We start from the raw sequence: 25,476 nt of genomic DNA on the forward strand, positions 1-25,476 counted from the left end.
TGTTTTACAGCGAGAATCTGCTGTGAGAGCACACACACACACACACACACACACACACACACACACACACACACACACACACACACACACACACAGACACACACACACACACACACACACACACACACACACACACACACACACACTGCATATTCATGCTCACAGACTGACATGCTGGCCCAAACACTACTGTTTGTTCAGGACGATGGATTTCTACCTGGAGATCTGATCTGTGTGTGTGTGTGTGTGCGCGCGTGTGTGTGCGTGTGTGTGTACAGTCAGTGTCAGGTGATTTGGCGCCACCTGTGGTCAGAGGTGGAACTTGTTTTGTTGTTCTGGCTTTCTGAGCAACAACAACACATCGTGTGTTTTAATATTCACGACTTAAAACTGAAACTTTCTGAATTCTGCTTCAAATAAAAAAGTGAAGTATGTAACTACAATTCTCAGAATGCTTTGGCACATGGACCTGTTGGCTCTCAGGTTGGATGTGACTGTGAAACTGCAGGAAACCTAAAATCTCACAGATTCTCTGTGATGTTTTTGCTGATGCTGTCCTCAGAAAGAGTCTGAACAACACGTCTGAACCTTAACATCCAAAACAATCCAGATGTTATCGAATACAGTCAGTCCATCCATTTTTGATGGATGACTGTAGCTCCCCCCGCCCCCACACTGAGACGTCCTCCATCTCTGACTTACCGTTAGAATACCAACCAAGCTCTCACTATGGTTGTACTGGGGCCAAATGACCCGTAACAATGGGCCAGACACCCAACACACCTGAAGAACCCTCTACAGGGTTCTCTGAGGGTAGAGTTTGTTCTCCAAGTCCAAAAAACACAAGTAAACTTGGGCAAACTCCCATGGACCGTCAAATATCCTCGAGAGTCCAGTGTTCTGCGAGCAGGACGAAAACCCCCTTGATCCTCCAGAACCTGAGGTTCAAGTAATGGAGGGACTCTCGTTTCCAGCACCCTGGCATAGACTTCTTAAACATGGAGCCACCACCTCAGTCTCCCAATCCAGATGCGCCGCCCCAAATCTCCATGTTGCAGTAGTGGTGTGTCAGGCAGGACAGCCCTACCAAATCCAGAGCCTTCAGGAACTCGAACCTCATCCACCCTAGGGTCAGTAGGGTGGATGAGGTAACATTACCCCTAGTGATAAATGGTAAATGGCCTGCATTTGTATAGCGCTTTTTCTAGTCCCTAAGGACCCCAAAGTGCTTCACACTACATTCAGTCATTCACCCATTCACACACACATTCACACACTGGCGATGGCAAGCTACATTGTAGCTAGTGATGGGTGAGTGGTCCCCCTCCTCAACGGACCCTGCTTCCATTACAGAAGGTGTGACTATGGAATTGAGCAGATTCTCAAAGTGTTCCCTCCACTGCATGACTATATCATCCTACCATCACTGTAGACAGTGTGTGTAGAATACCTCATTCTCCTGAATAAATGGCACCACAACAGCTGACAGCTCCAACCGAGTGTCACATAGCTGCAGAACCAATGATACGATTACAAAAATCCATCAACCTGCGGCCTACGGGGTCCTGGTGCACTTATGAACACATATTCAAACACGGTATTCATTGTGGACCAAGTGTAGCACAGAAGCCCAATAGCAGGACACAACTCGGGCATGCTGTTCTTTCCATGCACACCCCTCCAGGTCACACAGTCATTGCCCATGTGAGCGTTTAAGTCCGAGACTGGACTTTCCAGCACCTCACCCAGTGACTCTAAGAAGGCTGGATACTCTAAACTGTCCTTTGGCGCATAGGCACAAACGACAGTCAGAACCTATTCCTCCACCTGAAGGCGCAGGGAAGCAACCGTCTCATCCACCAGGAAAACCCCAACATACAGGCAACAAAGCAGGGGATACAAGTGTACCCACCCCTGCCCACCGCATCTCAACCAGGGCAACTCTAGAGTGGAACACAGTCCAGCCCAGAAAACTGGCTCCAGAGCCCGAGCAAAGTGTTGAGGTGAGGCCGAGTACATGCAGTCAGTACCTCCCAAGCTCACGCACATCTCAGCCTCAAACCCACCACAGCCTAAAACATTCTTAATAAACATATTTAAAAAATAAAAGCATTGTTCAACCAAAGGTAAGATTTTATTTGACTCCTACATAAATGCTTCAGCCTCCTCTTGTCGGGGCTGAGTAGCCAGAGAGTTTTTGGAGCAGACCCAAATGCAGACACAAGAGAGACAGAACCAAGTTTAAGAAAAGAAGAGCCATTAATTTAGGCTGAAACACAAAGGTACAAAAGTAAGAGAGAAAGCAAAACCAAGGGCTAAATCTAAACTGGGAAACTAGGAACTGGGAACACAGGGGAGATGAACAGACAACCTGACAAAGAACAAAGGAAGACAGAGGACTCAAATACATGGAGGGCAATGATAGAAGTAGAAACATCTGGGAAACACAGCTGACACAAATGAACATGACTATCACACAGGAGGAAAGGCAGATGAGAGAGGGACATGATGGGGTGGAGAACATGGAACAACACACAGGAAGGGGAGACGAGACAACATGGAAATGGAAATATAACTAAACAGAGCAAAAAGATACTCAAAAATAGAAAAGTAAAATACTACACACAAAGAAATCACAAAGCACTGTGAACATCAAAAGGTGACACCTCTAATCTGCTTCACTCAGCTAATTCTCACAACTCTGCTGAAGTCTTAAGAGTTCTGCACAATGTACAGGTCAAGGGCTTTTATTGTGAAAGAGTCGGTGCAAGTAGAAGCATATATTGTTTGTCTGGGAGGGATTGTGCAATGTCACGTTTCCTGCTGGCGTCGACGTAACCCCTCGGCTCAGGTTTTTTCTTTAAAAACATCACGAGCAGCTAAAGAAGAAGAAGAAGCTGTGGGTTTCTTACCCTGGGTCGCGATGTAGTGGTTGGGTCTGTGGTAGCCCTGCGAGAGGGAACAGAGAGGTTATACCCACACACACAAACTCATGATCATATGAACAAAAACATGCAGTGTGTGTGTGTGTGTGTGTGTGTGTGTGTGTGTGTAGCTGTTGGGAGCCAACATGTCTGTGATGTTTACACACAGCTGACACTGACAGAGACGGTCGTCATGGAAACATAGTCGACCAGGACGTTTCACATCGACGTTTATAGGAAAGTAAACTCTGTGTGTGTGTGTGTGTTACTCACGTCTACATAGTTAGCGTTGATGTAGTCCGAGCCGCCGCCTCCATCCTGAGGCTGCAGACGCACACGAGAGTGATCATCTAACACACACACACACACACACACACACACACACACACACACACTGTTAGTTCGATCCTCAGTTCCTGAGAATAAAACATCTAATAATAAATTAATAAAGTTTTAATTACAGTTGTTCAATAAAATGATGAAAACTGTGTGTGATGTTTCAAAATGATGACATTAAATTTAAATAATAACTGAATAAAAAAAATGAAGATAAATTTAATGAAAGAAAGTAAAAACAAATCAAAGTTGGAGCTGAATTGTTCCCGTGTCACCGACCACAGAGCGCCCACGTCATCTCTGACGCCTGTAGCACACTGGCTGTTACTACTGTCATTCACACAGATAGGTGTGTGTTTGTGTGCGTGTGTGTGTGGGGGGGGGGTGTGAATGTAAAATGTGTCCCTGCAGGCCACCGTAGCTCACAGCCTCGGCCTTCATCACACCTCATTAGCATAATTACACGCCACAGGCCCTGTGTGTGTGCGCGCGCATGTGTGGTTCCTGATGTTCTTCAGCAGCTGTCAACACCGACTTTGTGGGACGTCAGCTGAGCAGTTACATGATGTGTTTGTGAGACCTGGGGCAGTGTGCTGATCAAAACTGACACCAGATCCGCCTGACGGACACACACACACACACACACACACACACACACACACACACACACACACACACACACACACACACACACACACACAGCTTGTCTGAAACTGCAGGTTTTCTCTCTGACATCGTTTTATGCCACCTGACTGATTAGCATCTGGTTTCTCTATAACTTCCTGTGATTGGTCTGAAAGCCGAAAGCTTCAAAGAAAAGTTTTGACACCAGGACCAAACAAGATCAGTTCACTCTGATTCCAGACTGGTCCTGGGAACGAGTCACAGCTGGACTCTGGGCTGGACTCAAACTGAGACATCAGTCTGGACCTCAGGAGGTCAAAGCAGCAGCAATCACACAGCGCAGAGTCGGTGACACGAATCGTAGCCATGATGGAAAAGTAAAAGAGGCTCTGCTGAACTTTCAGGTGGAAGACTGGAACGAAAAACTGCACTGACTGCTGACCAAGGACTGTTTGGGAATTTGAAGAGGACTATCAGCTCCTGGAAAGTTCGAGTACAGAGCCAATCCAGGATCTAAGGGGACCAACAAGTCCTATATCAAGTCCAAGACAGAGACCAAACGGAAGACTTGGAAACACTGTCCCGGGACAAGTTCTGGGACTCTGTCTCCATATCTATGGATATATATAGTTTTTGTAACCGTGCTGCTGCCATTTTGATCACACGAGCGCAGGATGGCGTCAGTTTTTACCGCCAGTGTGACGAGCTCTCTCAGGTCACTCTGAGCTTGATAAAAGGAAGCTGTCTGGGAACCAAACCCTCCTCCTGTCCCCGTGCTGCTGTGCAGGTTTGGCCTGACATGAGAATCCTGCAGCGAGACGCCCAAAACTCATGTCAGACCAACACCTGAGGTCAGCGTTCCCGGTCTCATGTTATTAACTGTCCGTGGACACAAACAGCTGAAATCAGCCTCTATGACGGACGCAGGTGACGTGCACGGGTACGTACAAGCAATGATGTTGCCGTAGCGATTCTTCATGCGGTTCTCGTCCTTCTTGGCCGAATCCCAGGGAGCGGACTGTCCCTCAAAGAAACTCTGAAAAGACACAGAGAGGGGGGTTAGTTTGAAGGCAGCGAGTGATGAATAATTCAGAGGACGTGTTTGATTTCTGTGCCTGAACCACACAGACGCCAGTTTTACGCTCTGAGCAGATGATTAGGTCCAATTAGGAGCAGGCAGCTCAGAGAGACGCCCCAGGCTCCAAACACGCTCTGGTCGCTGCGTTTCCACACAAAGACACGACTTCACCTGTGTGCGTGCACCGATGCTTCACACCACCAAGAAGCTCCAGCTTCTCTGTTGTGTCACTGCACATGCACGCTTGGCTCTCACTGTTTTTGTGTGTCTTTGCTGTGATTTTGTATATTCCTGCATGTCGTTGTGAGTTCTCGTGTTTGTTGGGCTGCTCTTTGTGATTTGACGTCTCTTTGTGCGTCTGCATCACGGGTTTGTGTAAGTAAGTAAGTAAGTAAGTAAAATTTTATTTATATAGCACATTTCTAGATAAAAAATCACAAAGTGCTTTACAAGGTATAGGCACAGATTAAAAAGACAAAGTACAGTCAAAAGTTAACAAAATGCAATTTTAAAAAGATGTGTTTTTAGCTGTTTTTTAAAAGTAATCAGCGAATCAGCAGATCTTAAGTTCTGAGGAAGAGAATTCCACAGTCTGGCGGCCACAGTAGCAAAAGCTCTATCACCCCTAGTTTTCAGTCTCGTATACTGAATAACAAGTAGGCCCTGACCACAAGACCTCAGAGACCTACTAGGGGCATAGGGCTGTAAGAGTTCAATGATGTATGATGGTGCTTGTTCTTGAAGAGCCTTAAATGTCAGAACCAGAATCTTAAAGTGGACTCTGAATTCGACAGGGAGCAAGTGTTACTGTATAAGCAGCGATGTTATATGTGAGTATTTCGATGTTTTCGTCAGAAGCCTTGCTGCAGCATTTTGGACAGTCTGCAGACGCTCCAGGTGTTTGTATAAATGTGTGTCTTTTGTTTCTTTGTGTTTCCTCTGAGGAACATTTTGCTCTGCAGCTGTGTGTGAGTCTTTTTGTGTGTGTCTCTATCCTAAACTGACAGCAGAATCTTCAGCAGTCATACACTTGTTTGTCTGTGAAGGTTCTCAGTCATCCAGGTCATCGTAGTCTAAGGAGCTTGCAAAGAAAAGCGTCTGGACTTCTTTAAGTTGCTTGAAGATGTTTCACCTCTCGTCCGAGAAGCTTCTTCAGTTCTAGGATCAAATGGTGGAGAGTCCCAGATTTAAGCTTTGTGGGAATAACCCACCAAGAGGGACAAAAGGACCCCCTAATGATCCTCTGCCTAATCACATCAGCCAAGGTGTGAAAACGGGTGTGGGTCACAACCAGCCAGGGTTTTGGGTGAGCTCATTGTGAAACCTGGCCCCACCCGTGATTTCCTGAGGTCAGATGGCCCAGGATGTGAGTGGGCGTTAAGGCCTCTGGGAAGGATCTCAAAACTGGATTATAGATATTATCACTTTATTGATAACAGTTTTCATTACTTATAACTCCTGTTTAAATGTTCATTAGGCAAAGATAATGCAAACTCATGGAAATTTAGGGTATTCTATACAGTTTGTTCAAAGTTGTCTGACTCTCCAGATATAAATGAATTGTGTCTTTAGAGTTGTAAATGCTTGACTGAGTGTCTTTTATTTAGGTACATTTCTATTTTATAAATAAAGGTAATTGTGACTATTAAAAGTGTTCTTCATTATATTTTCATGTAACTTTGTTATGAAAAAAAAAGTCAAAAGGAACCATTGGCCCCCAGGCATCTTCACTTTATAAAATTTGGCCCTCTTTGCAAAAAGTTTGGACACCCCTGCCTTAGACCATACACTTGTTTGTTTCACCTTCTCCTGACTGTTGAGTTGATCTACTGTGGGGTTTTTTCCATCGCATTCCTTCACCTTGTTTCTGCCCACTTCATGACCTCGTTGGTCTTTCAAGTGGTTTTACATTGTCTCATATCTACAGTCAGTTTGTTGGGTTTTTCTGTTGTTTTCTACTCTTTGATAATTGGCGGAGACTTGACTTGCTGGTTGGACCCTATTTTGTCGTTAAAACCGACCTCTCTGAGTAAATCAGCGTCGCACGTTCACTCTTCCTTCTCTACATATGGGGTTAGAGATATTTGGCGCCATCTGACTGATAGGGAGCGTTTCTTTTTCTTTAATCTGCCTCACACCTCTTCTAGGATAGACTATTTTTTCTGAGATAATTGTTTGACTAGTATTGCGTGTGCCTGTGAATACCATGAAAATAGTTAGATCATGTCCCCTTAAGTTTGGCCCTGTCTATGCCCGACTTCCCTGCATCAGGCAGGAGTTTAAACCCCACACTTCTATCACATAATACCTTTATATAATTTATAAATAACCATATTAAACTTTTTCTAGACCCAAACATCCCCACAACCTCTGGGGACAGAATATCTCAGGAAAAACGTAATAGAAAAGCAAGAATTGGCCGATAAAATAAAAGACTTGGATCATCAGTATGCACACACGAAGGATCCCAAAGATCTAAATCCAAAGTAGCTAGGCTGAATCCTGGCTCAGACCTCCGCTGTAACAGGTGTGGGTCTGATGTCTGGGAAGAGGTTTTCTATACTCTGAATAAGGAAACTGGCTCCTAACCCCCTACTTGCTCTCTTTGGTACAGTGGGTGAGGATGATAAGTGTATTACTGGGGCAAAACGCTGGGTGCTGTCTTTTGGTTCCCTCCCGGTGAGGTGAGACATTTTGGTGAGGTGGAAGGGTGCTGCCCCGCCCACCCATGTCTTGCTGATCTTATGTCTCAGTCTTAAAAAGATCAACGTCTCGTTCCAGAATGAAAATGGCAAATTTGATCAAATTTAGGGTTCTTTTCTGACAAATTACTCAATCCTTCCATTTAAGCATTTTGGATTAACTCAAGGCTTTTCAGGGAGTTTTTAGGACTTCCTGATAATAATGAATTACAGTCATCCAGCCTGATGTTTCTGGCAAAATACATTTATATTAAAAAATCAATTCAGAATTTAATTAATAGATATCAGATTATTCAAACTAAAATCCATTTGAATCTGGAAATTGATCTTTTAAACCCAGCCCTAGTCAAAGACCCTGGTCCGTGATAAAATCAGACAAACTCTGAGTAAGGTGCAGGTTAACAACAAATCAAATTTAGTTTTGAGTCAGTTAGAGTGGACGAAGCTAAGCATCACACTTTCAAATGAAATAAAACACTATGGGTCTATAGTGATTGGCGCCACACCGCCGCCTCGGCCTGTGCTTTAAAGATTCTTATAGTTAGAATGACTCGTGGGTGTTGATTCATTTAAACTGACATAACCAACTGCAACCAGGTTTCTGTAAGGCAGAGTAAGGCTACGTCCACACGTACACAGCTATTTTTGAAAACTGAGATTTTCCGTTTTCGTTTTTTTTTTAAATCCCGTCCACACGTGCAGTTTTGAGAAAATATCTCCGTCCACATGTAAACACTAAAAACAAAATGTTGGCCAATCAGAAGTCTAGAAGCCGGGAGGGAAAGACTAAACAGGGTTTTGTACCCTCACTAAACCTTCAGGACTTCTGAAAAGTTTGTGCTGTCCTGGAAAGGCAGATAATTTTGTTACTATTCAAGTGCCTTCAACATTTCAAATGTTAATAACAAAGACAGTATTTTGGTTGGTGTAGACTCACAACTCAGGAATGAACAAAATGCATACAGCACACATAAATTAATTTTTAAAAAAAGTAAATTTGTAAAAAAGTAAAAATGTTTGGATTTGGGTTGTGAGAGGGTCTGTGTTGGATATAGAAGCCCCGTCCGAGGTTCACTCAGACGCCTGTCTGTGTAAACGGAGGGACGGTAACTGTAAGTGTGTTAAAACTGCAGATAGTCAGATTAACAGCAACAGTATTTTGTTTCTATCTGCCATTGTAGACATAATCTCATGTAAGCAGTAACGTGGCGCACAGCGTCACGTCAAAAAGGCGCACACCTTTGACGTTGTGTGACTAAATCTCTGTGTTCCTCGTCCACACGTAAACGCAAAAACTGAGTTTTCAAAAATCTCAGTTTTCAGTGATTGAAAACACCGTTTACATGTGGAGGAAAGGTGCAAACGCATAGAAAAATCTGTGTTTTCAAACATACCAATGTGGACGCAGCCTAAATCAGGATCTTGATCTCATATTAAATCATTGGCTAACAGGGGCTTAGAAGAGAAAACTTAATGTTTAATAGTTTTAGTCCATTATTTAGTGCAGATGTGGATACTGTATTGTTCTTTCTTTGTAATTGTTTATGTTTACGTTGTTTGTTGCTGGTTTTTAGTTTGTTTTTTGTCTGTTTGGAAGCTGACACAGTCTCTATGGAGATGGGTTTTTGGAGGGGTAGCAGGAGGAGAGAAGCTGCAGAGAGGCGTGTAAGACTGCAACTCTGCTTCCTGGTCCCAACTCTGGATAGTCATATTTTGGGGGGGTTTAATAAATTTGTCCATATTTCTAGAAATGAGAGCTGCTCCATCCAAAGTGGGATGGATGCCGTCTCTCCTAACAAGACCAGGTTTCCTCCAGAAGGTTTGCCAATTGTCTATGAAGCCCACATCGTTTCTGGGACACCACTCAGACAGCCAGCAATTTAAGGAGAACATGCGGCTAAACATGTCACTCCTGGTCTGATTGGGGAGGGGACCAGAGAAAACTACAGAGTCCCACATTGTTTTAGCAAAGTTGCACACCGATTCAATATTGATTTTAGTGACCTCCGATTGGCGCAACCGGGTGTTATTACTGCCGACATGAATTATGATCTTACTGAATTTACGTTTACCCTTAGCCAGCAGTTTTCAATTTTCTTCAATGTTGCCTGCTCTGGCCCCTGGAAGACAATTGACTATGGTTGCCGGTGTCTCTAGCTTCACATGTCTGAGAACAGAATCACCAATTACCAGAGTTTGACCCCCGGCGGGTGTGTCGCCGAGTGGGGAAAAACGGTTAGACACATGAACGGGTTGGTGGTGTAACTGGGGCTTCTGTTTAGGACTATGCTTCCTCCTCACCGTCACCCAGCCGCCCTCTTTCCCCAGCTGCTTGGGGTCTGCCGGGGAACAGCTAGCGGGGCCTACGCTATCTTCGGCTGCACCAGCTACAGGGGCCTGGCTAGCTACGGTGGAATGAAGGGCGCGAAGCAGAGTCTCCAATTCAGTAATCCTGGCCTCCAGCGCTGCAAATATGCTACATGTATTTATCTACCACAGAGAGGAACACCAACACTTGGTGAAATCATTCGATCCATCCACTCTTATCCACTGTAGGTTCGTCAGTGCTTCATTAAAATGCCTGTAGACACATGTGTGTGAGACAACAGTCTAACAGCTTCAGACATCCATCAAACAGAGGTGAACAATGTCTCTCTCACACACAGAGACACACACACACACACACACACACACACACACACACACACACACACACACACGACTGGCAGCGTGGAACAAAAGAAGGAAAAAAAATAGAAAAGAATGAAAGGAAGGAACTAATGAATGCTGATAGCTGTGTGTGTAACAGGGCTTTTTTCAGACACTGATGCTAATGCTAGCTGTCTTCTTTAATCACCACTATCCTCCTGCTGTCACTGAGGTCAGAGGTCATCACTTCTAAGGAGACACAAATTGTGTCATGGTCCTGGGCCATGTGGGCCCAGTATTCTTAGTTTCTTGTATTTTTGTATTTCGTTCCTTATTTAGGCCATGTTTCCTGAGTTGTCCTGGTGTGTTGTTCCCTAAGTGTTTTCCCTTCGTGACTCTTACCCCCTGTGTGCCCCTCTGTGTATTTATGAGCCCTCGTCTCTCTTTGTGTTTATTCCATGTTTCCCCTGCCCGTTATGTCCATGTTCTTCCTGTGCTCTCTCTCTCCCCTCCTGTCTGAACCCCCGTGTACTTCCTGTTTTACTTTGTGACTCCCGCGCCTGTATACGTCATGTTATGTTCACCCCGCCCTGTCTCGTTATGATTATCAGTGTCAGCTGTGTTCCCCATGTGCTCCCACTTCCCTCGTTAACCCTCTGTGTATTTATGTCTGCGTCTCCCTCAGTTCCGTGTCGCGTTCTCCCTCATGCTGTGTGGATCTCCCTGTGTCTCTCTGCGAGTGCTTAGTTTGTTGTTCCCAGTTTAGTTTTGTATTTCCTGCGATCTGCCTCTCCAGCATTAAAGCTGCATTTTGAGTTCATCCTCTGAGTCTGTGAGTTTTGCATTTTTGGGTCCTCATCCTGCCTGCCACACAGCGATCCATGACAGAAGAACGCGACCTCGACATGGACCCAGCAACTCACAACCCCTCCGCTGAGCTCCGGGAGGATCTGATCTATACAGTGGAGTACCACTGTCAGGAGTGGGAGGCGCTGCCAGGAGACAAACACCGGGAGGTCGTAGCCGTCCGTCTACAGCGGATGGTGTCCGGACTCCCGTGGCTGTTCGGCGCGCTGCGCCCCCACATCCGGGACTTTCTCGTCTCCACTGTGGGCATCCGCCCGGGGCAGCTGTTCCAGCAGAAAGAGCCGGAAATAGTCGGAACAATGAGGCTCACCACCGTTACACCGTCTGTTCACGCTCCATTGGCTTCCGCATCCTCGCCACCGCCTGACTGCACTACGCAGATCAAGGAGATGCCAGCGGCTATTGACTTCGGCGAGGAGGAGCGGCAGCAAGTATTACGGGCGTATCGCGAGGACGAGCCCCGTTGGAAGCCCTGGCTCATCCCCGAGGAGGAGTTCTCGCCAACCGCCCCGCCTTGCACCTGCCGCCCGCCCTCGCCGCCTCGATCGGACTGCTCGTCTCCTGCTGCCTTTCTGGCACGGATGTGGTTGGAGGACGAGGAGCCGGTCGCTATGGCAAGTCAGGTTTTGCCCACAGCCGCTTCAAGAAGAAAGCGGCGTTCTCGCCGCCGTCGCGCACCGCTACGTCCCGCCTCGCCCTCCACGGAGCATCACGAGGATGCTGTGGGGGTCCTGGATGGCGATCTCGAGGAGCAGCACGCCGCATACGCACAGCTAGAGGAAGAGTTCGGGAGGGAGCCGTGGCTCGCCCCTGATCGTGACGAGCGCTCTTTCCGGGGAACTCGACTGGCTCTTGGGGGTCCCCGGAGTTGCCAGGGACTTCCACCGCTCACCCCGCCCGCTTCCACGGATGGAAAGAAGCGGCACTCTCGCCGCCGGCGCTCTAAGCCTCAGCCTAAGGAGGTCCCTCAGTTAATGCCATCTGAGGCTTTAACTCCCATCAGCCATCCAGCCGTGAGTACCCCTGACTCAGTTTCTGACGTTGTATCTAGCCCCATAGCCAAAGACATCAAGTCAAAGGGTTTTTCTGAGTTAACTAGTGATGAGGACGTTACGTCTCACACAGTGAACCTGCAGTCGGTGGGTCTTTCTGAAATAATGAAAGATGCTGGGAGTAAAGGTTCAGACTCAAAGTATTCTGTATCATACGACTTTCGATTTAATGTGTTGAAATCCTTAGCGAGCAGTCCTAGTTGTGTGGGTGATCAAGAATTAAATCCTGTTACCTCAGACCATTTAACGATTACCAAGCCACCTCATGCCAGGTTTGAAACTTTGCGTGAACCATTTACCGAGTCTGAAGAGAGACTGCCTAGCTTTCCTCAAGGAGCCACTAAAGACTGTTTGTACTGTGCTGAAGTCTCTGAAGAGGTGGGGGCAGCAGCTACCCAGCCAGCACCCGTCCTAGTTTTGTCCCAGACTCCTCTTATAACGGAGGTGAGTGACTGTGCTTTTTCATCTCATGAGCCTGATATAGTGGAGTGTACTGGGTTGCCCTTTTGTGGGCCCAGCTATGAAGAAACTGGTGCCAAAGACTGCTCTACCATTAATCATGATTTCATAGACACCCATGCTGTGACTGACCTAACTCTGGTTACAACTGAGGGCCAGTCAGAGCAGTGTTGTGATAATGAAAGGACTGTGTGTAACTGTTTTGAAGAAGCACACAACAAAACCACAGACCATGTTCTTGACTCTGTAGAATCCAGGACTTTTTCTAGTGTTGCTCCCATAGCCGCACCACATGAAGCCAAGGTTCATGAGACAGCGAAAGGGGTTCACACGTCGGCTGTACAGTCTGCTTCTGAGCCTGCTAGGAATGGCGTGAGCTTTCTCTCTGCCTCAGACTGTTTTCTACCGCAGCCAACTCGTACAGCCGAGACAGAGTGTTACCCCCGCGTGCAGATTGTAGTGGAGTCTAGTACTGTATTCCCTGATGGTGGGATTGCAGACAGTGCTCAAGACCAAATGCACAGGAACGTGAGCTCTGATGCTACTGCTTCTCAGTTGCAGACTGTTAGGCCAGCCATAAGCATGCCTGCCTCTTTATGTGGCTCTGAATCCAGCTACGGACTTATGTGTAATCCTACCATGAACTATTGTGTTGACAATACCGACAGGGGGTTGGCATCTACCACTCGAGTTACCGAAAGTGTTCATGACCTGAGAAATTATGGTTTCAAAGCTTGTCATGCTAACAGTGTTCTATGTGCTGCCTCACCAGTCGCTTCTGAGCTTAAGACTCTCCTCAGGGCCTCCTCAGATGCCACATCAGCTGGAGGGTCCGAGGGGCCCGTTCAGCCGCCTGTCTCCGCTGGAGGGTCCGAGGGGCCCGTTCAGCCGCCTGTCTCCGCTGGAGGGTCCGAGGGGCCTGTTCAGCCGCCTGTCTCCGCTAGAGGGTCCGAGGGGCCTGTTCACCAACCTTCCTTGTCAACTGGGGGGCCCGAGGAGCCCGTCCAGCCACCAGCTGCTCCATCAGCTGCAGCCTTCGTGTCTCCACCCACACCGTCGCCTGGTCCAGCTCCGGCTTCAGCTTCGCCTTCAACATTGCCTGGTCCAGCGTCGGCCTCGACTTCGGCTTCGCCTGGTCCGGCCCCCGCATCGCCTCCGCCTGGCCCGGCTCCATCGCCTGTGGCTGCCACGCCACCGCCTGGTCCGGCTCCGTCACCTGTGGCTGCCACGCCACCGCCTGGTCCGGCTCCGTCGCCTGTGGCTGCCACGCCACCGCCTGGTCCTGCCTCGACTGGTCCTGTGCCCACCGGGCCTCGGCCAGTACACCTGACACTGCAGAGCCGCCGCTGCCTTCCGCACGGCTGGCCTCCTGAACTGCTCCGTCGTCTCCTTCGCCGCCGCCGCCGCCTTCCGCGTGGCCGGCCCCCTGAACTGCTCCGTCGTCTCCTTCGCCGCCGCCGCTGCCTTCCGCACGGCCGGCCTCCTGAACTGCTCCGTCGTCTCCTTCGCCGCCGCCGCTGCCTTCCGCACGGCCGGCCTCCTGAACTGCTCCGTCGTCTCCTTCGCCGCCGCCGCTGCCTACCGCACGGCCGGCCTCCTGAACTGCTCCGTCGTCTCCTTCGCCGCCGCCGCTGCCTTCCGCACGGCTGGCCTCCTGACCGGCTCTATCACCTGTGTTGCCCGCCTGGTCGGCCCCCCGACCGTGTGACCCTTGAACTCTTGTGCCCGCGGGCTCCGGGTCGGCCTCCTGAACTGCACCACTGCTGCCTTCTGCACGACCGGCCTCCAGATACAAGGGGACGTGGCCTGGTGTGTGGCCGCCCTCCAGGCCGACCCCCTGAACTTTCTTTGGACTATTGTCTTGTGCTCCTGTGTTTGTTGTCGGTTGTTTTGTTTCCTGTTCTGGTTCCTCCGTCCTGGTCCCCCGCCTCCCGCCCCGGGTGGGTTGTTTTCTGTTTGTCTTTTTCTGGTTCTCGAGTTTGGGCTGTCGGGTGCCAGCCCTTGAGGGGGGGGGGGGGGGGTGGTGATGTCATGGTCCTGGGCCATGTGGGCCCAGTATTCTTAGTTTCTTGTATTTTTGTATTTCGTTCCTTATTTAGGCCATGTTTCCTGAGTTGTCCTGGTGTGTTGTTCCCTAAGTGTTTTCCCTTCGTGACTCTTACCCCCTGTGTGCCCCTCTGTGTATTTATGAGCCCTCGTCTCTCTTTGTGTTTATTCCATGTTTCCCCTGCCCGTTATGTCCATGTTCTTCCTGTGCTCTCTCTCTCCCCTCCTGTCTGAACCCCCGTGTACTTCCTGTTTTACTTTGTGACTCCCGCGCCTGTATACGTCATGTTATGTTCACCCCGCCCTGTCTCGTTATGATTATCAGTGTCACCTGTGTTCCCCATGTGCTCCCACTTCCCTCGTTAACCCTCTGTGTATTTATGTCTGCGTCTCCCTCAGTTCCGTGTCGCGTTCTCCCTCATGCTGTGTGGATCTCCCTGTGTCTCTCTGCGAGTGCTTAGTTTGTTGTTCCCAGTTTAGTTTTGTATTTCCTGCGATCTGCCTCTCCAGCATTAAAGCTGCATTTTGAGTTCATCCTCTGAGTCTGTGAGTTTTGCATTTTTGGGTCCTCATCCTGCCTGCCACACAGCGATCCATGACAAATTGGTATCATTACAAACTCACCTACAGAGTACTACAGTAAATACTACTTTAAATACTACAGTGTACTACAATAAAAATACATTAAATACTAAAGGATGTAGTATTTAATGTCAGGGAGTTTTCAGGAAGTCCTAAAAACTCACTGAAAAGCCTTCAGCTAATCCAAAATGCTGCAGCAAGAGTCCTGACAGGGACTAGAAAGAGAGAGCAGATTTCTCCTGTTTTGGCTTCCATTCATTGGCTTCCTGTTAAATCCAGAATTCAAAATCCTGCTCCTCACATACAAGGTCTTAAATAATCAGGCCCCATCTTATCTTAATGACCTTGTAGTACCATATCACCCTATTAGAGCACTTCGCTCTCGCTCTGCAGGCCTACTTGTTGTTCCTAGAGTATTTAAAAGTAGAATGGGAGGCAGAGCCTTCAGTTTTCAGGCCCCTCTTCTGTGGAACCAGCTTCCAGTTTGGATTCAGGAGACAGACACTATCTCTACTTTCAAGATTAGGCTTCAAACTTTCCTTTTTGCTAAAGCTGTCACGGTTCTGGGTCATTTTGACCCAGCAGTTTCAGTTTCTTATGTTTTGGTATTCTTCTGTGTTATGAATTAAGTTCCTGTTTTGATTATTATAATTCTATGTACCAGTTTATTCTGGTTTAGGTTTGTGTCTTGTGCCCTCGTATTTAGTGCTGTTAGTGTCAAGTCTGCGTCTTTGTGAATTGTTTCCTGTTTTACTTTGAAGGTCCCTGTCTTATGTCAGTGTTTTCAGTTTTGCTTCCCCTGTCTCGTCATTTCCTCCCAGCTGTGTTCTAATGCTGTGTCTCATTGCACTCGTTATCCGTCAGTGTATTTAACCCCCATGTTTCTCTTTGTCAGTGTTGCGTCATCTGTGTTTCTCCCCTGAGGTCATGTCAGGGTTCAAGACTCTGTGCAAGACTCATGTTCCTTGTTCTAGTATACGTTTCATAGTTCTTTCATGTCCCAGCACTGAGTCTTGTTTATAGTCGTCTCAGTCGTCATTGTCATAGTGTTCGCTGTTCTTAGTTTCTCCAGTTTAGGTTTTAGTTTAGGTAGCCACCGTCCCTGCTGTTTTGTTATGCCTTTCTATCAGCCACAATAAAGGCTCGCCTTTTGTTTAAAGTTCAGTTCTGCCTTCTGGCCTGTGTCTGCTCCTGGGTCCTCCTCACTGTCTCCACTCGGTCTGCCCCGCAGACGTTAAAAAAGCATATAGTTAGGGCTGGATCAGGTGACCCTGAATCCTCCCTTAGTTATGCTGCAATAGGTGTAGGCTGCCGGAGGATTCCCATGATGCACTGGGTGTTTCTTCTTCACTCACTATGTGTTAATAGACCTCTCTGCATTGAATCATACTTGTTATTAATCTCTGGGCCTGTCTCAATGTGCGTACTTGTGCGTACTTGCGTTCTCGTGTACTCGTGATACGTCATCAGTCGGAGACCAAGTACTGTTCCAATTCGAAGTACGCATCAAGCCGAGAACGCGAAAAAGTCCCGAATGTGTTCTCGCTCTGCCCGTTTTATCGAGCATGCATCGGTGGTGACTTGTGTGGACTTGGTACAGCTAAATATCCCAGAATGCATTTCGTCCAAAACTCAAACAATGGCGGACGAGCGGTCCTGAAAACTTTTAAATATTACTCTTTCTGGGTCACAAAATAAACGTTTAAGTTATTTTCAAGCGAGAATGTAGCTGTGTAAACTTCAAATATCTGCTCGATTTATCAAGATATCATATATTTCCAAACGCGCTCCGATGTTTTTGGAGGCGTCTTCTAAGTGCTCCATAGCAGATAGCGAGGTCGAGGATTATTAGAGCCGGCGAGAACAGCGGACTCCCGGCACATCGTTTTCAACCCCCCCGCGGTCTTTTCGCTACTCAGGTTAAACAAACCCCAGTAGCTGTCTATTGTATTGAGTGTCCACTAAAATAAAAATAAAAGCGTTCTAACATCTCACCTACTTGTTTTTATTAAGGTATGTACACGTATGTACATGTACACTATTTTTATTAATAGAGATTTCACTACTGAGGTTAAACATGATATGTACGTCACTTAGATCACTTCTAAATGTTAATGTTTGGTTTATTTCAGTGTTTTATTTGTTCCTGAGTAAACCGGTTTGGCTGTGATTAAAGCTTCATAACATATTACTCGCAGTTAAATTAAGAGGGGACGGCAGTAAAAACTCCGGACCTGTGACATCATCAAGTACGCTGGTGTTCCAATTGTACAAATCGCGAGTCCGTGCTCGCGTACTTGAGAATTGAGAAAGGGCCTCTGTCTCTCTTCCACAGCATGTCTTTATCCTGTTTTCCTCCTCTCACCCCAACCAATCACAGCAGATGGCCCCGCCCCTCCCTGAGCCTGGTTCTGTTGGAGGTTTCTTCCTGTTAAAAGGGAGTTTTTCCTTCCCACTGTGGCCAAAGTGCTGCTCATAGGGGGTCATATGATTGTTGGGTTTTTCTCTGTATCTATTATTGTAGGATCTACTGTACAATATAGAGCACCTTGGGGTGACTGCTGTGTTATTTGACGCAATATAAATAAAACTGAATTGAATTCAATTGAATTATAATAAATAGCTCTAATGTATACAAATAGCTCAACTATAAATATCAAGATTATTAGTGGGATTAAATAAATGTGATTGACATTTTACTCTGTAAAACGTTGTCATTCGTTATTTTACTGAGTGTGTGCAAAAGGGTGCAACTGTTACACTGTATACTGTGCATTAGGTGGAGGAGTTGTACAGAGATATCCACAGGAAAGAATCATTTCCTGTGTTGTTCATTGGTGCATTATGGGGAGTGTTGGGTAAGTTAGTTTAAATTAGTAACTTAGTTACATTACTAGTTACTTCTATCAAAAGTAACTCAGTTACTTCAAGTTACTCGTTACTTTCGGAGTAACTAGTTACTAGGGAAAGTAACTTTGGTTTTACTCAGAATTCTCTTGTTAATGTGCTGCTTCCGTAACTGGATACCCAGCCAGTCTTCTAGCTTGCTTACTTGCCACAAGTGCACTGTGCCACCTACCAATAGAAAGGAAAAGATAATGTGCACATTTCCACGAGAGAAATCCCACGCCTGATTCTATCCTAGCCTGCTTTTTACATCCAACACAAAAACTGCAGTCGTGGTGCTTTCGATTGTACTCAGAACTCGGAAATTCTGCCTTCTGAATAGGAAGATGTAGGCAACACCAGACTGCAGATGAGCTGCATACAGGGCTGGACTGGGACAAAAAAATAGTCCTGGGCATTTTGACTAGAGACTGGCCCACCATTATAGGAAAAATCATAAAGTCTTTGAATGAAAACAAACACTGTTGTGACAGTGATGTTCACTGTTCTGATGGTATATATGCATCAATCTATCAATTGTTTGTTGCAAGACTCAGATAATTTTTTTTTAAAAAGTGAGACATTTTAAACGAGAATAAGAAAGTATTTCCTTGTGCCCCCCTTTCCCTTTTAATTCCCTACATGGACCCCTGGCAACACTTTGCTAGACCCGCCCCTGCACAGTTACCAGCTGTCAGCTACTTAGAAAAGGATCCTGGTGTTATTTGTCTCTCAGAAACAGTTCATAACTTCAACTCATCCATGTCACCTAAAAGGTAAACCTGTTTCTCCATCACCTGCTCAGCTCTGATGGTTCAGTAAGGACATCTCCTGGTTTCATCTTCATGTTTCCCTCTCACCACATATCCAAACCGACATCATGACCAGCAGCTTTACAGCTGTGGCTCCAGCAAACATCAGCTGATACTAGAAATTAATATTAAATAAATTCTAACAACAGCTGATCAAGCTTAAACGTGCTGCTGTTGTTTAGCGCGACATCCGCTGGTTTCTTCTTTCTGGCGCAAAGTGGGCGATAAATAAACAAGAGAGAAAAGCCAATCAGCTGATCATTGATCAGTTTCATGATTGAAGTAGAAACAGGAGAGGGAGGGGGAGAGGATGAGAGAAGAAGAGGCAGCTGTGCAGCGTAAAGAGACAGAATAACTCCAGCTTTGTGTCTTTTTCATTGTAGCTGAAGTCCGGGACAAACTGTTCCTTTTCACCTCAATACGAAACGCGTAATATTTTCTCTGAATACGAGATGATTCTGTTTTTTACGGGACGGTTGGCAACTCTAATAATTAACCTTATGAACAAAATAAAGTTCAACATCAGTAACATAGCACCACCCAGCTGTATAGAAACTCCGTCATGCTAGCTAGCACGCAGTACGAAAAAGTCAGCACAACGAAAATAAACTCCACCTAAACTTGGTTTATATCTGACCCAGATAGACTGCAGGTTATAACTTCTTACCTGAAGTTCAGTTCACCTGACACTCTCGGACCAGCGGCCGCTTCGGGTCTCTCCTCTTGCCTCCCTTTTCCTTCATCCATCTGCTGGCTTCCACCACTTGCTAATGTTATTGAATCAGTGGAAGCTCCGCGTTAGCCACCACACGAAGTAACGAATAACGAGCCTATCTAAATCCCAGTAACGAGTAACACGTTCCCGGTTTTGGCATAATAACTAGTTACCGTGCTCATTACCACAATAATAACATAGTTACTGTAACGCGTTACTTAATAACGCGTTAGTCCCAACACTGATTATGGGTAATCCTAATCTCTCACTGAGGTAGCTCCTGTGACTGGCCAGCACATCATGGAGTGGGTGGCAGATAAGGAAGATAAGGACAATGGCAGCATTGTCCTTATCTTGGACAACATCCACTTCAGTCTGTGCATCCCCGACCCTCAACCTGCTCCCTCAGCATGCAACAGCATGGAGGACGGCACTGGCCACAATAGACTCGTAGAAACTCCTGAGCATTGTCCGAAAGAGGACGGTCCCTTGTGGTGCCACTGTGTTGCTGATCACCTTGTCAGACACGCAATGTGGAAGACGCACATATTGTGGTCTTCTTGTCAGGTATTCAACAATCCAGGACACCAGAGAAGCATCCACCTGCATCGCTGTCATCTCCCAGGATGGTCGGCCTGATGGTGCTGAAAGTACTGGAAAAGTTAAAAAAACATGACCCTCACAGCGCTCGCCGGCTAGTCCAGATGGGCGTAGACACGATTGAGCAGGTAGATGATGCCGTCCTCAGCTCAAAGGCGGGGCCGGTAGGCAAAATGAAGGAGATCCTGATGTGGTCTGACTATGGGTCGGAGCTGGTCCAGAATCCAGTGATGGTCTTCATGCCATTCCACACCTCGCTCATTCTGTTCTGGTGAAGTTTCCACTCCAGCTTCGTCATGTAATTGTCCTTAGCCTCTCTGATCTTGTCCTTCAGCAACACCTGGATCCTTCTCAGTCTGAGCTGGAATAATGGAGTAGGTGCAAAAAGTTATGTAGTCAGTGAGGCTCAAAGAGTGTCTCCTCATCGGTCATCTCAAAACAGCCCTGTAGTTCTGCTAAGGCCTCCTCTGACCACCTCCATTACAGTTGGTACGTCCATGGGTCTGGCCAACAAGCCGGCAGGCATCAGAGCGATCAGCTGATCTCTGGAGTAATCAAAGCGTGTGGTGTAGCTGCTGCAATCCCATTCCTCAATGAAACTAACAGTTCCACAACAAGGAGAACAAAGACTTGCTCGACCCACATGTTTGAGAGAAAGCTATTAAAACAAAATAACACTAATACTAAGTAAAATAAAAAATAGAGAAAAAGTAGGAGAAACTGAAACAGGCTGCATGCAGGTTGACGAATGCGCAGTCATGCATATCAGGAATATTTTTGGATCAATGTTGTTTACATGATATATCTATGGTTTACATTTCTAAGTGTTGTTTATTTGCTGATGACTTTTTTGTTGTGGGAATTTTCAAGCTGCTTCTGGAAACAGGAAATGGTTGATCTGCTCTGTTCATGTTGGAAAAACAAAATGAATAATATTTGGAAACTGCTTGCTAAAATAACCACAGAAAAATGACAATGGATTCAAAACTGACATGAAACTAAATTCTTGGGAGTTATTTAGATAATTTATGTACAGTTTGCATTTTGCCAAAGCTGAAAAGTCTAAATCTATTTATTTTGTACAAAGTCAAAGACTTTGGCAACAATCTCCATGCCTTTAACATTATTCACTTATTGTTTTATGCAGAGGTGGGAAACACCCGACAAACATCAACTCAATGGTTTTATTACAAAAAAAGAAAAAGCCATATGAATGGTAACAAACAGACCTGAGTCACAAATCCATTCCTGATTCAACTAAATATGCTGAAACTCAAACATTTAGTAGATTATAACCTAATTCAAATGACATACAAAGCTTATAATGGTCAATTCCCACTTGACGTTCAGAATTTGTTCAAATATGGATAATAAATCCAAATGTAAAGGAAGTTGGAGTTTAGGTTAGGACCAGTGTGAAGGGTCTTTGTCAGGGGGTTAAACTTCCTGTGTTTCAATCATAGCTTAAAGAATTTGATTAATTTTTCTTATGCAATGATCTCTCTGTTTTGGATCAGGGTCTGTGTTATATAAGCTTTAGCTAAAACCTACATCTCTTTAGCTTGACATTGAATTTCTCTTGTTTAATCGTTTAATCTCTGAGGATATAAATGAAGCCAGTAAAGATAAAAAACTGTGTGAAACTACATCTTTTTGTACTAAAGCAGACGATCAGAGAAGCATAGCAGGTTTCCACTCGTGGTTTACAAGGATGGTTACCACAGAGACTGACAGGGGTGAGTCTGAGCTCACACTCAGCTACTGTGCTAATGTGTGTGCGTTACTGCCATATTGTCTCTAATCTAGTCGACAAGAACACAGGACAGTAAGAATCTGAAAACCAAGAAGACGTCTTACCTCGTTAAGCTGTCCGATCACATTAATTAGTAAAGGAGAAGCATGGAGGGAGATAACAGTCATGAGTGGGGCGCTCAGCTGGACAGCTGGGATTCAGTCATGAGCTCACGTGAACTGATTACTGCATCAATACTACAATCAAACCTAGGTTAAACCACAAAATCTGCTCTGAAACCCAGACTGGAATCAAGCTGGAACGAGACTGGACTCAGACTGGACTCAAACTGGACACAGGCTGGACCTAGACTGGACACAAGCTGGACCCAGACTGGAATCAAGCTGGAACTAGACTGGACTCAAACTGGACACAGGCTGGACCCAGACTGGACTCAAGCTGGACTCAAACTGGAATCAAGCTGGAACCAGACTGGACTCAAACTGGACACAGGCTGGACACAGGCTGGACCCAGACTGGACTCAAACTGGACTCAGGCTGGAACCAGACTGGACTCAAGCTGGACTCAAACTGGACACAGGCTGGACCCAGACTGGACTCAAACTGGACACAGGCTGGAACTAGACTGGACTCAAGCTGGACTCAAACTGGACACATTCTGGAACCAGACTGGACTCAAGCTGGAACCAGACTGGACTCAAGCTGGATTCAAACTGGACACAGGCTGGACCCAGACTGGACACAGGCTTGAACCAGACTGGACTCAAGCTGGACTCAAACTGGACACAGGCTGGACCCAGACTGGACTCAGGCTGGAACCAGACTGGACTCAAACTGGACACAAACTGGACACAGGCTGGACCCAGACTGGACTCAAGCTGGAACCAGACTGGACTCAAGCTGGACTAAAACTGGACACAGGCTGGACCCAGACTGGACACAGGCTGGACTCAGGCTGGAACCAGACTGGACTCAAACTGGACACAAACTGGACTCAGGCTGGACCCAGACTGGACTCAGGCTGGAACCAGACTGGACTCAAACTGGACACAAACTGGACACAGGCTGGACCCAGACTGGACTCAAACTGGACCCAGACTGGACACAGGCTGGAACCAGACTGGACTCAAACTGGACACAAACTGGACACAGGCTGGACCCAGACTGGACTCAAACTGGACACAAACTGGACTCAGGCTGGACCCAGACTGGACTCAAGCTGGACTCAAACTGGACCCAGACTGGACTCAGGCTGGAACCAGACTGGACTCAAACTGGACACAAACTGGACACAGGCTGGACCCAGACTGGACTCAAACTGGACCCAGACTGGACACAGGCTGGAACCAGACTGGACTCAAACTGGACACAAACTGGACACAGGCTGGACCCAGACTGGACTCAAACTGGACCCAGACTGGACACAGGTTGGACCCAGACTGGACTCAAGCTGGACTCAAACTGGACCCAGACTGGACTCAGGCTGGAACCAGACTGGACTCAAACTGGACACAAACTGGACACAGGCTGGACCCAGACTGGACTCAAACTGGACCCAGACTGGACACAGGTTGGACCCAGACTGGACTCAAGCTGGAACCAGACTGGACTCAAACTGGACACAAACTGGACACAGGCTGGACCCAGACTGGACACAGGCTGGACTCAGGCTGGAACCAGACTGGACTCAAACTGGACACAAACTGGACTCAGGCTGGAACCAGACTGGACTCAAGCTGGACTCAAACTGGACCCAGACTGGACTCAGGCTGGAACCAGGCTTGACCCAGACTGGACTCAAACTGGACCCAGACTGGACACAGGTTGGACCCAGACTGGACTCACTTGTGGAAAAAAACTGGGCTGATTCACGTTTTTGAGAGGCTGCCATCACTGAACAGACGGATGGACGGAGAGTGAGACAGAAACACTGGAAGAACTCCTCACTGCTAACTTTCTGCAAATGGAGGGTGAAAACATTCCCTGTGTGTGCGTGTTGTGTCTATGTGTGTGTGTGTGTGTGTACTCAGGATGTATAATGGATTAGCCCTGAGGGCAGCCCGCTAGCAGGCAACCAGAACTGAACATACACACACACACACACACACACACACACACAAGCCATTCCCTGTTTTGGCCCATTAGCTGGAGGGAAGATCTATAATGTATGTGTGTGTGTGTGTCTGTATGTGTGTGGTTGTGTGTGTGTGGGGGGGGTTCAGGTAAGTAACATCCATTAGTAAGTTTTTCTCATGATGAAAATGGGTAAACATGTGTAGTGCGCGCGCGCACACACACACACACACACACACACACACACACACACACACACACACAGCTCACAACAGAAAGTCCCAAACTGGTGCTGTTAGTGAACATTATTTATTTATTTTATTTACTGTCTTCGTCTCCTGGTTATTGCTCCTCCTCCTCCTGCTCTCGCAGCCCTCATGCTCCTCATTACTCACTAACCCGCCTGCTCACAGATTAATAGACTTTTGATATAAATGATTAATTGTTTAGAGAGATTCTTTAGTTAGTAGCATTTTATGGAACTGACTCTGCTCCTTCATGTTTAATCACACTCTTCTGATTGGTCGGTTCTAAAGGCTAATAAAGCAATAATGAACAACAGTGAAATCATGTTTTAGAATCTAATGTGACAAAAGACAGAACAACTGTCACAGAGATGCCTGCAGAAAATCTGGAGCCAAATATAGTGTCACTGCTCAAAGTGACTGTGGGTTAGCTCAGGAGGATAGAACCCAGCTGGTGGTGTGGGTCTAAATGATGGTGTGGGTCTTACTGGTGGTCTCACTGGTGGTGTGGGTCTAATTGATGGTGTGAGTCTTAATGGTGGTCTTACTGGTGGTGTGGGTCTTACTGATGGCTTCACTGGTGGTGTGGGTCTAATTGATGGTGTGGGTCTTACTGGTGGTGTGGGTCTTACTGATGGTGTGGGTCTTAATGGTGGTCTTACTGGTGGTGTGGGTCTAACTGATGGTGTGGGTCTTAATGGTGGTCTTACTGGTGGTGTGGGTCTAACTGATGGTGTGGGTCTAACTGATGGTGTGGGTCTAATTGATGGTGTGGGTCTTAATGGTGGTCTTACTGGTGGTGTGGGTCTTAATGGTGGTCTTACTGGTGATGTGGGTCTAACTGATGGTGTGGGTCTAATTGATGGTGTGGGTCTTAATGGTGGTCTCACTGGTGGTGTGGGTCTAACTGATGGTCTCACTGGTGGTGTGGGTCTCACTTGCGTTGTGGGTCTTAATGGTGGTCTTACTGGTGGTGTGGGTCTAACTGATGGTGTGGGTCTTAATGGTGGTCTCACTGGTGGTGTGGGTCTAACTGATGGTGTGGGTCTTAATGGTGGTCTTACTGGTGGTGT

The 25,476-nt window shown here is 46.8% G+C and overlaps 1 protein-coding gene across 3 annotated transcripts in view; it reads right to left on the reverse strand.

Moving 5' to 3' along the window:
* The window catches only part of LOC146702427 (receptor-type tyrosine-protein phosphatase mu-like), a 217,332-nt gene that overhangs the window by 28,109 nt on the left and 163,747 nt on the right, over positions 1–25,476 (reverse strand). For all 3 annotated transcript variants that reach the window (XM_085469039.1, XM_085469038.1, XM_085469040.1), the window contains 3 exons: positions 4,833–4,920; positions 3,198–3,274; positions 2,913–2,949 (listed from right to left, as the gene is read on the reverse strand). In XM_085469039.1, coding sequence (XP_085325165.1) covers positions 2,913–2,949; positions 3,198–3,274; positions 4,833–4,920 — 202 coding nt within the window. The remainder of the gene's footprint in view (positions 1–2,912; positions 2,950–3,197; positions 3,275–4,832; positions 4,921–25,476) is intronic.

The sequence above is a fragment of the Copadichromis virginalis genome, linkage group LG9 (assembly GCF_057382275.1).
Source record: "Copadichromis virginalis isolate Kocher_CV1m ecotype Utaka linkage group LG9, C_Virginalis_male_GT1.1, whole genome shotgun sequence".
Classification (NCBI taxonomy): Eukaryota; Metazoa; Chordata; class Actinopteri; order Cichliformes; family Cichlidae; genus Copadichromis; species Copadichromis virginalis.